Source organism: Leptodactylus fuscus, chromosome 1 (genome assembly GCF_031893055.1).
Source record: "Leptodactylus fuscus isolate aLepFus1 chromosome 1, aLepFus1.hap2, whole genome shotgun sequence".
NCBI lineage: Eukaryota > Metazoa > Chordata > Amphibia > Anura > Leptodactylidae > Leptodactylus > Leptodactylus fuscus.
Genome location: NC_134265.1, coordinates 10,622,166 through 10,637,126, shown reverse-complemented (window position 1 = coordinate 10,637,126; position 14,961 = coordinate 10,622,166). Strand labels below are relative to the sequence as shown.

The window sequence follows — 14,961 nt, the reverse complement described above, 5'->3', positions numbered from 1 at the left end:
CTAAGTCTTCGGCTCTCTGCCATCCAGATTGGCCAGGACAATGTGAATTCAACATGGTGTTCTGTAGCTCCTTACGGTATTGTCTTCTTCTGACTTCCTGATGCAGCTTCTACAAATGTCACTGTGTAAACCTCACCTTAGACTCCAATCACACTATGGAATCCGGACTACAAAATCTGGTCTGTACATCAGTCACATTTCCCAGCCTGAACTCTGTCCACACTCCAGGACTCCTGTATCTTAGTGATCTATGACGCTAGGAGTCCCTGCTTCCTTGTGACTCCACAGACCCTACTACATACTGTATGGGACAGCAGATCCGCGGTGAGTTCAGGCTGGGAAATCCAGCAGATGTGGTTTGGATTCTATTGTGTGTATGGGGTGTAATACAGTAAGATTTATGGCATCCTACAGTATTATTCCACATAAGTGGCCATATTTAAGCAGCCATGGATTGTGTTCCTGTGGTTTGGGCTATGAGACTTATTTCACTTTGGAATCTTAGAATAGACGTCCAGATAAGACGATCTATATCAGGACAGGACAACTAGTAATGTAGTCAGAGGCCTGACACACAAATAACATGAGTAAACCAGTGACTCTATATGTATGTAAGGTACCGCTTACTCAGAACAAGGTGATACCATTCTAAATTCGGCATGACAAGCAACGCACAGAGGAATAAGCAAACACTTGCGACTATTAGGGTATTAATGAACCAGCGTGCGAAGCACTTCAGGGGGAGGACGTGGGGCCTGGGCTAGGGCCCCCTTCCTGTTCTCCATAAAGGAGGACCAAAAAGCCCATCTGGAGCAAAAGCTAGAGAAGGTATGATTTTTGGAGGCCAGCATCCGCTCCAGGGTAGAGGCCAAGTCTATGTGGTGAATGAGTTTTTCGTCAAGCAGGGCGCAAATTTCCATTGCCTCACTATCATGGATCTGGCTGATAAAATTATTTGGCCCAGTACCACCTGGATACCTGTGGGAAAAGACCCAGTGTCCAGAAAGCAGAGTGCCAGGCTCGGGGAGGGAGGTATAGTGAGACCAGCCATAGAAGAAATAAATTGGAAGACCGCTATCCAAAAGGCTTGGACCAAGGGGCAGTCCCACCACATATGTAGGAGGGTGCCAACGTGCCCGCAGTCTCGCCAACAGAATATAGGGAGGGAGGCATTAATACTGGCCAGCTGGCTAGGGGTTCTGTACCAGCGCAGCAGGATTTTTTGGGCTGTCTCCCAATTGGCCGCTACTCATCCTCCCTCTATTCTGTACTTCTATTGCACTGTTACTGTTGTTTTTCCTTTAGAGAATTGAGCAGTTGCACGCGGATCTCCACAGCTGGTTATTCCCAATAAAGCCATTTCTCCACTGACAATACACTTTCACCAAAGCAGCACAGAAACAGTTCACAACCTGCACTAATTGACAAATACTGTCACCCTTGGCCCGACAGCCAATAATCATCCCTTGTGCAATTCTGATAAATCTTCCCCTTCCGTGTAGTGATTACATTGTCTCATCTTCTCTCCATTCAGGTTCCTACAATATAGAATCCTCTCAGTATCTTCTATATAAGAGAATATTCCGGATTGATCCATCAAGGATGGAAAGAGACAGGAACAAGATGGCGGAAAGTCTATTAAATCTCACCCTAGAGATCATCTACCAGCTTACTGGAGAGGTGAGAGATTCTGATGATGTCATCATTACATCATTCTTATCTCTAGTAATAACAGATGATATGACTGGAGAGGTGATGGACTCTGGACATGTATGTAGTGAGATTTATTAATGTGTCTCCCCATAACCAGGATTACACAGTAGTGAAGAAAACCTCTAGTGGGCGCTGTCAGTCTCCTGTGTATGATGGATGGAGAGGAACCCTGAGCCAAATCCCAGAGCCTCCACCTCACCCCCTGATACAGGAGGAGATCAATGGACAGAAGATCCTAGAAGTCACCAACAAGATGCTGGAGCTGCTGACTGGAGAGGTGACACTGCTGGGAATGCTGGGACATTATACAGTAAGTGGAGGGGTCGGGGTGATGACTGTATCATTGTGTTGTCAGGTTCCTATAAGGTGTCAGGATGTCGCTGTCTATTTCTCCATGGAGGAGTGGGAGTATTTAGAAGGACACAAGGATCTGTACAAGGAGGTGATGATGGAGGACCACCAGCCCCTCACATCAGCAGGTAATAGACATGACTATATACACATGGACTTCCCTTATTTGTATGTACAGAATGAATTCAGTCCCTGTCTGTGTTTCCTACAGGTAGATCCAGTAAGAGGACAACACCGGAGAGATGTCCCAGTTCTCTTCTTCCACAGGATGATGATCAGGTAGATGGAGATATTCCCTATGATGTGTAGACGGGCTGTGAAGTCCTTGTGGTCAGTCTTGTTGTATCCAGCAGTATTATATGGTTATATACATGGGCGGTGTCATTGAGCCGCCATCTAATATGTTTATCCGGCTTCTCACAGACCTGCAGCTACTGTCAGGACATCTTTCATCTTCATGCAGATTAATGATCTAGAACATTCTCTGTGACTTTCCCATTTGTCCGGTGACTTTTACAATATTTGTATTACAGATTTTCCATCAGGATAAAGATCTGAGCGACGTTAATGCTATATCTATGAGAATAAAGGAAGAGCCCTATGTGAGTGGTGATGAGGAGTGTGAGGAGGACATTCCTACAGGGACCCGCCCAGGTGAGGAGTCACCACTATATAAAGCACAGAAGGGTCACTGATTCTATTCAGACATTGTTTAGACTATTTGTTGTTCCCTGATTCAGGTAAAATACTAATAATACCTGAATATAACGTGATACCGCTATAGGGGGTAATAACTGTAGTATAGAATAGAACGGACAGCAGGAATATGGACTTGGCATCGATGTAAACGAGGCTCTATGGAAATAAGTGGGAGGTGGAAAATCCCACCTGGGGGGCAACACAGTGGCTCAGTGGTTAGCACTGCAGCTTTGCAGCACTGGAGTCCTGTGTTCAAATCCTGCAAGGAACAACATCTGCAACGAGTTTGTATGTTCCCTCCGTGTTTGCTTGGATTTCTTCCTATTCTACAAAGACATACCGATAGGGGGAAAAAAACAACAACACGTACATTGTGATCCCTATATGGGGCTCACAATCTACATAAAAATAATAAGAAAATCCCGCCTGGCCAGTAAGGAATCTGATGGAGATTCGGGGGCTGATTTGGTAAAGCGGAAAAATTCTTCTTCTGAATTCCTGAAGCAGCTTCTACAAATGTCACTGTGTAATCCTCACCTTAGACCCCAATCACACTATGGAATCCAGACTAGAAAATCTGGTCTGTACATCAGTCACATTTCCCAGCCCGAACTCTGTCCACACACCAGGACTCCCCGTATCTTAGTGATCTATGACGCTAGGAGTCCCTGCTTCCTTGTGACTCCACAGACCCTACTACATACTGTATGGGACAGCAGATCCGCGGTGAGTTCAGGCTGGGAAATCCAGCAGATGTGGTTTGGATTGTATTGTGTGTATGGGGTGTAATACAGTAAGATTTATGGCATCCTACAGTATTATTCCACATAAGTGGCCATATTTAAGCAGCCATGGATTGTGTTCCTGTGGTTTGGGCTCTGAGACTTATTTCACTTTGAAATCTTAGAAGAGACGTCCAGATAAGACGATCTATATCAGGACAGGACAACTAGTAATGTAGTCAGAGGCCTGGACTTAGCAGTACAAAATAAGGACCTTGATGTTCGGTCCTAAATGTGGGTTCTGTTGGGATAAGATAAACTACTCTAGGTGCAGAAATTGTAATGAGATTGTGATGAATGTCCTTTATGTAACGTGAGCAAGGTGATCTACCAGGGACAGGCAGGGCCGCCATCAGAACAGTGCTGGTGCTGTCAGCGGCCCGGTCACCGCTCTAAGGAAAAAGGAAGCCGATAACTTGTACCAGTGTAACCAAGCCGCAATATGTACCAAAGTATAGTAACCTGCTGTGCACCATTATTAATCAGAAAAGTAGCCCCAAAAAGGCCTAAAATGTAACTTTTAATATGAATTTCTAAAATCACCGAACTAAACCAAAAACACTGAATAAACAAGGGATATACCCAGAACTGTGACCTGATATATTCAGCTCACTCAGGCTCCACATCTCACCATCTGCTACAGCTCGGAATGTGAGACTCCCATCATTTTATAGACAATCTTGGCTATTTAGCATATGATTAGTTATGCAGATTCTTCTCATGTAACTGCTTTGTTACTGTTTTGCTCCTCTTGGATACTACAAAGTACAACCTGTTCTCACATTCCCTAATAGCTCAGGGACTTATTAGTTTGATTCCCAAGTGAAAGGTCACTGGTTCAAATCAAGTGTCAGCCGTGAAGAAGATTTCCCAAGAAAAGAGAAAAAACATCATCCAGCTCATCAATAGCGGTCTCTGGGCAAAGAAAGTGGTCAAACTGCATCATGTAAGTGCCATGACTGTGGGAAGAATACGAAATGAAGTCCGTCCATTCATTGCGAAGACAAGAGGTGAACGTTCAGGCAAAATATCAGAGTCAAGAGGTCGGCTCACCACAAGATCTATCAGTTGTGGAGTGACAAACATGACAGTGCAGGTGGCTCGTATGCTTCGTAATAGGGAGATCACAAACATGTATTACACAAGTCTGGAATATTTGCCCAAAAGATGAGGAAGCCTCAAACTCGATATGGTCCTAAAAAGTGTCGGCTCAAGTTTGCAAAAAAAGTACGAAAAGTGGACAGTAGGAGATTGGAAATAGGTGATTTGCTGTGATGAGATGAAAGTTAATAGACTGGACTCTGATGGGTGCAAATTTATCTGGAAGTTTTAACGGAAAAGGGGCTAAGATTGAGAAATTAAAGGTACTGTCAAGTTTGGTGGAAGAAGCCTGATTATATTGGGTTGTTTCACAGTCAAAGGGATTGTATACTTTACCAGGATTGATGGTGGTCTCACTGCTGAGCTATATGTGAGTATCCTACAATATGAGTTACTTCGTACAATTGAGTACTATGGGTATGAAAAGTTTTAGTAGGGCAGCGACCCAAAGCATATGTCGACATTAGAAGAAATGGTTCAATGACAGTAAAGCAGAGGTTCGGAATTGGCCCCCACAGTCCCCAGACTACAACCCAATCAAACACTTGTGTGTAGAGTTGAAGAAAAAAATCTGTAGTCGTACCCAAGTGAGTCGACCAGTATGCACCAACACTGGGAACATGTAGAAGAGATCTGGGATCTGATTTTAGTCAAGACATGCTTGAATCTGATCGAGAGCATGTCCATAAGGATTCAGGCAGTGTTGAAAGCCAAAGGTAGATTTACAAAATAATTAAAATTAAAATTTTTAGGAGAAAAATGGTAACAATGAAGTTAGATGACAAGAATCTGCATAACTAATCATATGCTAAATAGTTGAAAGATAAATTTATGGATGAGATAGCCAAGATGATTGTCTATGTAATGATAGTAGTCTCACGTTCCGAGCTGTAGTGGACGGTGAGATATGGAGGCTGAAAGTCAAAAGTTCTAAACATTGTTACCCTTCTGCTCATCAGTGTAAGTGCCACCACCCCTTTTCCTTAGTGCTGTGACTGGGTGGGCCCGCTTATTTCATCCACTACCAGCACCTCTACAGTGACCTAGAGCAGCGGTGGTATCTGCCATTGAGACTGTCACTGACATCAGTCTCAGCACAGAAAATACTAATGAAATAGGCCGTGTTACCGTTTGCTCAGTGGGGAATATAATTATAACATTATTTAATAGTAAAATCCATTTTCTTCTTTTCAGATGACTGTACCAGGAGCTCAGAGGGACATCTGGCATCTACAGATTATAAAGCACAGGATCATGGTATCACACAAGATCCATATGAAGACCATGCCATTACTCCAGATTTACCCTCAGCCCCTCAGAAGAAAGATCTCTATTCTAATTCATCACAGTCTGTTAAGCAAAATAAAAGACACAGAAGGGGTGTTCAGAGAACTCACACAGGGGAGAAGCCATATTCATGCCCAGAATGTGAGAAGTCTTTTACCTTTAAATCACAACTTGTTAGACATCAAAGAACTCATACAGGAGAGAAGCCATTTTCATGCCAAGAATGTGGGAACTGTTTTACTCATAAAGTATATCTTCTTACACATCAGAGAACTCACACAGGCGAGAAGCCGTTTTCATGTTCAGAATGTGGGAAATGCTTTAACTATAAATCAAATCTTGTAAGACATCGAAGTATTCACACAGGGGAGAAGCCATTTTCATGTTCAGAATGTGGGAAATGCTTTAACTATAAATCAAAGCTTGTTGAACATCAAAGAACTCACACGGGGGAGAAGCCATTTTCATGTTCGGAATGTGGGATATGCTTTATCACTAAATCAAATCTTGTTGAACATCAAAAAACTCACACAGGGGAGAAGCCATTTTCATGTTTGGAATGTGGGATATGCTTTATCACTAAATCAAATCTTGTTACACACCAAAGAACTCACACAGGAGAGAAGCCGTTTTCATGCCAAGAATGTGGGAAATGTTTTGCTCAGAAATCAGATCTTGTACCACATCAAAGAACTCACACAGGGGAGAAGCCGTTTTCATGCCAAGAATGTGGGAAATGTTTTGCTCATAAATCAGCTCTTGTACTACATCAGAAAACTCACACAGGGGAGAAGCCATTTTCATGTTCGGAATGTGGGATATGCTTTATCACTAAATCAAATCTTGTTGAACATCAAAGAACTCACACAGGGGAGAAGCCATTATTATGCACAGAATGTGGGAAATGTTTTGCTCGAAAATCAGAACTTGTTACACATCAAAGAACTCACACAGGAGAGAAGCCGTTTTCATGCCAAACATGTGGGAAATGTTTTGCTCAGAAATCATATCTTGTTTCACATCAAAGAACTCACACAGGGGAGAAGCCATATTCATGTTCAGAATGTGGGAAATGTTTTGCTCAGAAATCACATCTTGCTAAACATCAAAGAACTCACACAGGAGAGAAACCATTTTAATATACTCATGAAAAATACGCTTACAAAAAAGTCATCTCCAACTGCACATCTAAGAACACACACAGGGGGAAAAAAAAGCATGTTTCTTTCCTGAATGTTTTACCCTCAATTCATATCTTGAAACTTAGAGAGCTCACCTTGGGTTCTTTTCTTCAATCTGAATTAAATATTGGGATGGTAACAGGCACATGTGCACACAAGAAACTCCAGCTGGATCAGGTCTTGAGTCTTGTCCATACTTTAACAAGAGAAACAAAAGGTAAAAAAATACTCCACAGGGTCTTCCATTTGATTTATAGTTGCTAATTCATAGTGCTAGGTTGCTTGAGTAGAAGATTCTTGAAGATACAGACAAAAAGAGTGAAAAGGAAAGATAAAGGTTGCTCTCAGCTTGAAGCTCTGAATCGAGGCTGCCACTCATGTGGCGCCATCTTGGAAAAAAAGAAAAAATTGGATAATCTTTCTCATCTATCTCCCTTCTTTTGAATTTATTTTTGGCACGTAATACCATATTTTCTCATATTACTTACCTTATATAATATTTTGTACCTAATCATAAGTACAATGACAAATATTACATACATAAATACATTATATTGTACACTGTGATATTATAGGATAGAAATTCACCTATTTTTGATTTAGGATTAGGGAAGGAAAAGTTGTCATCAATCAAGTCCAATCTAATGGTAAAGACTGATAACTAATAATAATGAAAGACTGTGGCAGATACAGTGCCTTGTGAAAGTATTCGGCCCCCTTGAACTTTTCAACCTTTTGCCACATTTTAGGCTTCAAACATAAAGATATAAAGTTTAAATGTTTTGGGGAAGAATCAACAACAAGTGGGACACACTTGTGAAGTGGAACAAAATTTATTGGATATTTTAAACTTTTTTAACAAAGAAAATACTGAAAATTGAGCGTGCAAAATTCTTCGGCCCCCTTGCGTTAATACTTTGTAGCGCCACCTTTTACTGAAATTACAAGTCACTTGGGGTTTGTCTCTATCAGTTTTGCACATCGAGAGACTGAAATTCTTGCCCATTCTTCCTTGCAGGACAGCTTGCGCTCAGTGAGGTTGGATGGAGACGTTTGTGAACAGCAGTTTTTAGCTCTTTCCACAGATTCTCGATTGGATTCAGGTCTGGATTGTGAATTGGCCATTCTAACACCTGGAGACGTTTATTTGTGAACCATTCCATTGTAGATTTTGCTTTATGTTTTGGATCATTGTCATGTTGGAAGATAAATCTCTGTCCCAGTCTCAGGTCTTTTGCAGACTCCAAATGGTTTTCTTCCAGAATGGTTCTGTATTTGGCTCCATCAATCTTCCCATCAATTTTAACAGGCCCAAACCATGATGCTGCCACCACCATGTGTGACATTGGGGATCAGGGTGTGTTCAGGGTGATGAGCTGTGTTGCTTTTACGCAAAACATTTTGCATTGTGGTCAAAAAGTTTGATTTTGGCTTCATCTGACCAGCGCACCTTCTTCCACGTTTGGTGTCTCCCACGTGGCTTGTGGCAAACTTTAAATGAGACTTTTTATGGATATCTTTGAGAAATGGCTTTCTTCTTGCCTTTCTTCCATAAAGGCCAGATTTGTGCAGTGTACGACTGATTGTTGTCCTATGGACAGACTCTTTCCCTCCTCAGTTGTAAATCTCTGCAGTTCATCCAGAGTGATCCTGGGCCTCTTGGCTGCATCTCTGATCAGTCTCCTCCTTGTTTTCTATGAAAGTTTAGAGGGACAGCCGGGTCTTGGTAGATTTGCAGTGGTCTGATACTCCTTCCATTTCAATATGATTACTTGCACAGTGCTCCTTGGGATGTTTAAAGCATGGTAAATCTTTTTGTATCCAAATCCGGCTTTAAACTTCTCCACAACAGTATCTCGGACATGCCTGGTGTGTTCCTTGGTCTTCATGATGCTCTCTGCGCTTTAAACAGAGCCCTGAGCCTATCACAGAGCAGGTGCATTTATACAGAGACTTGGTTACACACAACATTGGATCATTCAGAGATCCTCACTGAACTGAACCGAGTGAGTTTGCTGCACTGAAAGTAAAGGGGCCGAATAATATTGCACGTCCCACTTTTCAGTTTTTTCTTTGTTAAAAAAAAGTTTAAAATATCCAATAAATTTTGTTCCACTTCATAACTATTTCCCACGTGTTGTTGTTTCTTCCCCAAAAACCTAAAATTTTATATCTTTATGTTTGAAGCCTGAAACGTGGCAAAAGGTTGAAAAGTTCAAGGCGGCCGAATACTTTCACAAGTCACTGTACATATTCAAGAAGAGAAAGAAAAGATCAGATGTGTAAATGTTCTAAAGAACACCTTGAAGGAACATTAACCCCTTCCTACTGCAGACATTTTTTGATTTCCGTGTTCCCCCTCTAAACCGCATAGCCCTTTTATTTCTCCACTCTCAGAGCCATGTGAGGTCTTAATACTTGTAGGACAAATTTTTCTTCATGATGCTATCATTGATTATTCTGTATAATATACTGAGAAGCTGGAATAAAATTCAGAATGGGGTGAATTTGAAGAAAAACTGCATTTGTGCGACTTTCTTACGGGTTTCGTTTTGACAGTGTTCACTGTGTAGACAAAATGTCCTGTCACCTGTATTCTATGTTTCGGTATGATTCCAGGCACACCAAATTTATATGGTTTTATTTACATTTTAACCCCTTAACAAAAATCCAAAACTGTGCCCCCCCCCCCCCCATTTTTATTTGTTTTTTTACTAAAGGTTGCCATATTCTGACACCTATAACTTTTTTATACTTCCATGTATGGGGATGCATAGGGCATCTTTTTTGTGGGACCAGGTGTACTTTTTAGTTCTACCATTTTGGGAATGTCTATTGCTTTGATCATTTTTTATTCAAATTTTTATCATAGGCAAAACAGTGAAAAAACAGCGGCTTGGCACTTTTGTTTTTTTTTACCACTACGGCGTTTACAGTGCAGGAAAAATATATTTATAGATTTGTAGAGCGGGAGTTTTCAGACACAGGGAGACCTAATGTGTAGGTGTTTAACATTACTTAAGTACTGTTATAAGGGTTCTAAGGAAAGGGGAGTGATTTGAACTTTTAATTTTTTTTAAATTTTTCTATATTTTTTTACTTTGTTTTAAAATTTTTTTAATGCATTTATTAGACCCCCTAGGGCTCTATAACCACAGGAGGTCTGATCACTAATGCAATGCATTACAATGCTAATACTAGTATGGCGGATGTCAGGAAAGGGTTAACAACCGATACAAATAAGAAAGATTATGAATGATAATCTGTTTTCCCTTAGCCCAAACAGCAGCACAACTGGGGTATTCCTGCCCCTAATGAGCTGTTAGGACTGGTGGAATTTTTAATTACCTAACAGTTTTTGACCCCTATAAGAGGCCGGAAGACATGCTCCTCCCTTGTGTTAGTAACAAGTATGATATACAGAGAGCAATTTATGCCAAGAGCTACACACAAATACACAAAATCTGTACAACAGTACCTCCTAGGGAGGGAGCCTTGTGCTGCTGTTTGGGCTAAGGGAAAACAGATTATCATTCATAATCTTTCTTTCCCCCTACGCCCAACAGCAGCACAACTGGGGATTTAGCAAGTATTGTTTCTCCTAGGGCGGGTCCTCCTGGCAGGCTGATGCCAAGACGGAGTGCCCAAATGCTGTAGCATCGGCCGTACGCCAGTCCAATCTGTAGTGTTTGGCAAAAGTCAGCTGTGAGCTCCACGAGGCTGCAGCACATATCTGCTCTAGAGAGAGAGAGGAACCGTGTCTCTGCCCATGATGTCGCCACTGATCGGGTGGCATGGGCTCATAGGAAATCTGGAACAGGAAGATTCTGGGCCCGAAGGGAACAGCTGATAGCTTCTCTGATCCATCTCGACAGGGTTACCTTTGATGCTTTAGCGCCTCTAGTGTGGCCAAACACATTAACCAGAAGATTCTCTGATCTTTGGAATGGTGCTGTACGGTCTAGGTAAATACGTAGTGCTCTTACCAGATCCAGTGTGTGTAGCTTCTCCTCCAGCTCCGTAGCAGGCGAGGGAAAGAAACCCGGTAGGGTGATCACTTGGTTGGTGTTCTGAAGTGTTGGTATCTTTGGCAAAAATCCTGGAACGAACCTTAGCTGTATCCTGTCAGGGAAGAAGGTTATGAAAGGTTCGGAGGCCGCTAGGGCCTGCAATTCGCCACCCTCTTGGCGGAGGTTATTGCCAGCAGGAAAGTCACCTTTCCAGTCCACTTCAGATAATGGTTCGAAGGGGGGCGCACAGTTCAGCCTTGACCCGGTCCAGACCTCCACTACATGCACCCAGTGTGCTGTGAGAGTTGAGCCTTGCACCAGCAGAGTCTTAGGCCCTTGTGGTGAGTTGAGCCTTGCAACAGCAGAGTTTTTGGCCCTTGGGGTTAGTTGAGGCTTGTAGCAGCAGAGTTTTAGTTTTTGGCCCTTGAGGTAAGCCTTAATGGGAGCGTTAGAAATGTGGTTTTTAATGGTGATGGTGGTGGAGGATGAACTTGTGAGCTGGAACAGAAACATGGAACTGTGTCTTGTCATTATCACTGAGGACGGGACATGCTGGTTGCGGGTCCACAACCACTAAATCTAAACTAAATGGATTGGCTTCTCCTCACTGCCACACAATCAAACTCCTCACAATCCTCTCTGATTGGCCTTGTGGGCGGTGCTATTCAGGACAGTGCCGAGTTACACAGGACAAGGAAGCTGCAGGGAATGGAGTCTGGAAGGTAAGATGGAGAGAAGAGACAGCATGTGTAAGGAGGGGGGGAGGGGGATTCAGGCTGTGTGTGAGCAGGATATTTTTAGCCTGCAGAATAATGTCACATCTGCCTCCTTTTTTGCAGCAAATTCTTCTGTGTGAACTTCCCCAAAAGTTTTCTAGTTCCCGCAAGTAGGTGTCACCTGTACTCCAGCTACAGAGGGTGAGTGAGGAATGTCAGGTCAGGCTGGGAATTGTAGTCCCACAAGGGCTGATCCACTACAGCTGCTGGAGCTGACACAACAATAGAGGACAGAGCAGACAATGCGGTAGCCTCTCTGGCTGCTTCCACATGATATTCATCACTCCCATAACACTCAGCAGTTTGGCTTCTTCCCTGGCGTGAATTTCTTCTCAGTTTGCTTCTTGTTGCATCTTCATGTTCTTCACTGAACAAAAACGAAAGTGGGAAGGAAGCCAATCACAGAGCACTGACGCCAGCCAATCAGAGAGCAGTGAGAAGGACCTGATCATATGACTCCTCCCACACCTATGACATCATCACAGGTCCTGTGAGCAGACGGCTGCTGCACCCGAGGATGTAAGTGCTCGCTCTCAGCCCTTCTCATACATTCAGTCTCCCTCCTTGTGGCCCCCACACACTATAATGTCCTCCTTGTGGCCCCTACACAGTATAATGTCCTCCTCGTGGCCCCCACACACTATAATGTCCTCCTCGTGGCCCCCACACACTATAATGTCCTCCTCGTGGCCCCCACACACTATAATGGGTACTATTCCGTTATCGGGCCAGCAGCAGCGCATTTCAGCACCAGCTTTCGGGACAGCAGTTCAGTTCAGCAGCGGGAATTACAATGACATCCGAGGACTGCTGGCCCGATGCTTGTGCCCAGTAGCCAGTACATCAATGACCCCCCCTCCATCTCCTCCTCCTTCCAGTGCTGCCCCCCAGCTCTCCTTACATCTACCCCGTACCCTCTCCCCGCCACATGACTAAGCCGATGCTGGCCCGATGATAGAGGCCGTGCTTGTGTGTAGTAGGCAGTACATCGATCGATGCCCTCATCCTCCTCTTCCTTCCAGTGCTGCCCCCCAGCTCTTCTTACATCTGCCCCGTACCCTCTCCCTGTAATAGGCCTCACCGTAAATCTTGAGCAATGAATGCTACTAGATAGCCGCCGGACGCTGCAGAAAGTTTGTCCCTCCGGCTCGCTGTAGCTCACCGTTCCTATAGTCGGCGTGTTTCTTGTCAGGGCCTGGATTGAGCCCCGGTGTCTTTCCTTTCGGTCTCGGTACTAGCGCTGAGGTGAGGCCTAGTCGTGTGGCGGGGAGAGGGTACGGGGAAGATGTAAGGAGAGCTGGGGGGCAGCACTGGCAGGAGGAGAAGGATGGGGGAGGGGGGTCATCGATGTACTGGTTACTGGGCACAAGCATCGGGCCAGCAGTCCTCGGATGTCATTGTAATTCCCGCTGCTGAACTGCTGTCCCGAAAGCTGCTGCTGAACTGCGCTGCTGCTGGCCCGATAACGGAATAGTACCCTATAATGTCCTCCTCGTGGCCCCCACGCACTATAATGTCCTCCTTGTGGCCCCCACACACTACAATGTCCTCCTAGTGGCCTCCACACACTGTAATGTTCTCCCTGTGGCCCCCATACACTATAATGTCCTCTTCGTGGCCCCCACACACTATAATGTTCTCCTCGTGGCCCCCACGCACTATAATGTCCTCCTCGTGGCCCCCACGCACTATAATGTCCTCCTCGTGGCCCCCACGCACTATAGTGGCCCCCACGCACTATAATGTCCTCCTCGTGGCCCCCACGCACTATAATGTCCTCCTCGTGGCCCCCACGCACTATAATGTCCTCCTTGTGGCCCCCACCCACTATAATGTCCTCCTCGTGGCCCCCACACACTATAATGTCCTCCTCGTGGCCCCCACACACTATAATGTCCTCCTCGTGGCCCCCACACACTATAAAGTCTTCTTCATGGCCCCCACACACTATAATGCCCTCCTGGTGGCCCCCACACACTATAATGTCCTCCTTGTGGCCCCCACACACTATAAAGTCTTCTTCGTGGCCCCCACACACTATAATGTCCTCCCTGTGGCCCCCACACACTATAATGTCCTCCTCGTGCCCCCACTCACTATAATGTCCTCCCTGTGGCCCCCGTACACTATAATGTCCTCCTTGTGGCCCCCACACACTATAATGTCCTCCTTGTGGCCCCCACACACTATAATGTCCTCCCTGTGGCCCCCACACACTATAATACTATCATACATGCAGTGTGACAGGTCTCCGTAGCCTTTAATCAGTTCCATTAAAACAAACTTCAGAAAAAGTCTCCTGAGGATTTTGTGGATTCCAGTATTTCTAGTGGTCTCTGCTTTGTAGGTTTCATGCCTGCACCACTTCTTCTTATATTTTTTGGGCGTGTGCGGTTTCATTGTTTGTATTACAGTTATCTTTAACTTGATTGATCCTGCAAATTCTTCATCTTGGATCCATGCGGTCTTCTTCTGAGGTTACATGATCAGAAACTATCCCCAACCCCCACTCCTCTCCTGATCTCACTGGTAATTTACCTGTACTATGGGGCTGGCGTTACTATAGTCGGCCATAGTGAGTTCCAATCTTCTTACAATAAATCGCCCCCTTTACCCGAGACAACAATGAGATTCTGTTCAGCCTATCACACACCTTATATACCCACCAAGCCGGCCCACAACAAGTCACTTCCTTCCTGAGCTACACGCTGCCGACGTCAGAAGTAGGAGGTGGTGATAATAATGGGACTCAACTCTTCTATTTATTCCATGGGATTCCGTGTAGTGATTACATTGTCTCATCTTCTCTCCATTCAGGTTCCTACAATATAGAATCCTCTCAGTATCTTCTATATAAGAGAATATTCCTGATTGATCCATCAAGGATGGAAAGAGACAGAAACAAGATGGCGGAAAGTCTATTAAATCTCACCCTAGAGATCATCTACCAGCTTACTGGAGAGGTGAGAGATTCTGATGATGTCATCATGACATCATTCTTATCTATAGTAATAACAGATGATATGACTGGAGAGGTGATGGACTCTGGACATGTATGTAG

General features: G+C 44.1%; 2 protein-coding genes across 2 annotated transcripts in view; both read left to right on the top strand.

Moving 5' to 3' along the window:
• The window catches only part of LOC142195170 (uncharacterized), a 215,400-nt gene that overhangs the window by 70,972 nt on the left and 129,467 nt on the right, over positions 1-14,961 (top strand). The window lies entirely within an intron of this gene.
• Positions 1,542-14,961, top strand: part of LOC142189919 (uncharacterized) — a 28,622-nt gene continuing 15,202 nt past the window's right edge. The window contains exons 1-7 of the mRNA XM_075262260.1: positions 1,542-1,680; positions 1,811-1,990; positions 2,069-2,192; positions 2,276-2,367; positions 2,598-2,718; positions 5,841-6,281; positions 6,534-7,030. Coding sequence (XP_075118361.1) covers positions 1,603-1,680; positions 1,811-1,990; positions 2,069-2,192; positions 2,276-2,367; positions 2,598-2,718; positions 5,841-6,281; positions 6,534-7,030 — 1,533 coding nt within the window. The 5' untranslated portion in view covers positions 1,542-1,602. The remainder of the gene's footprint in view (positions 1,681-1,810; positions 1,991-2,068; positions 2,193-2,275; positions 2,368-2,597; positions 2,719-5,840; positions 6,282-6,533; positions 7,031-14,961) is intronic.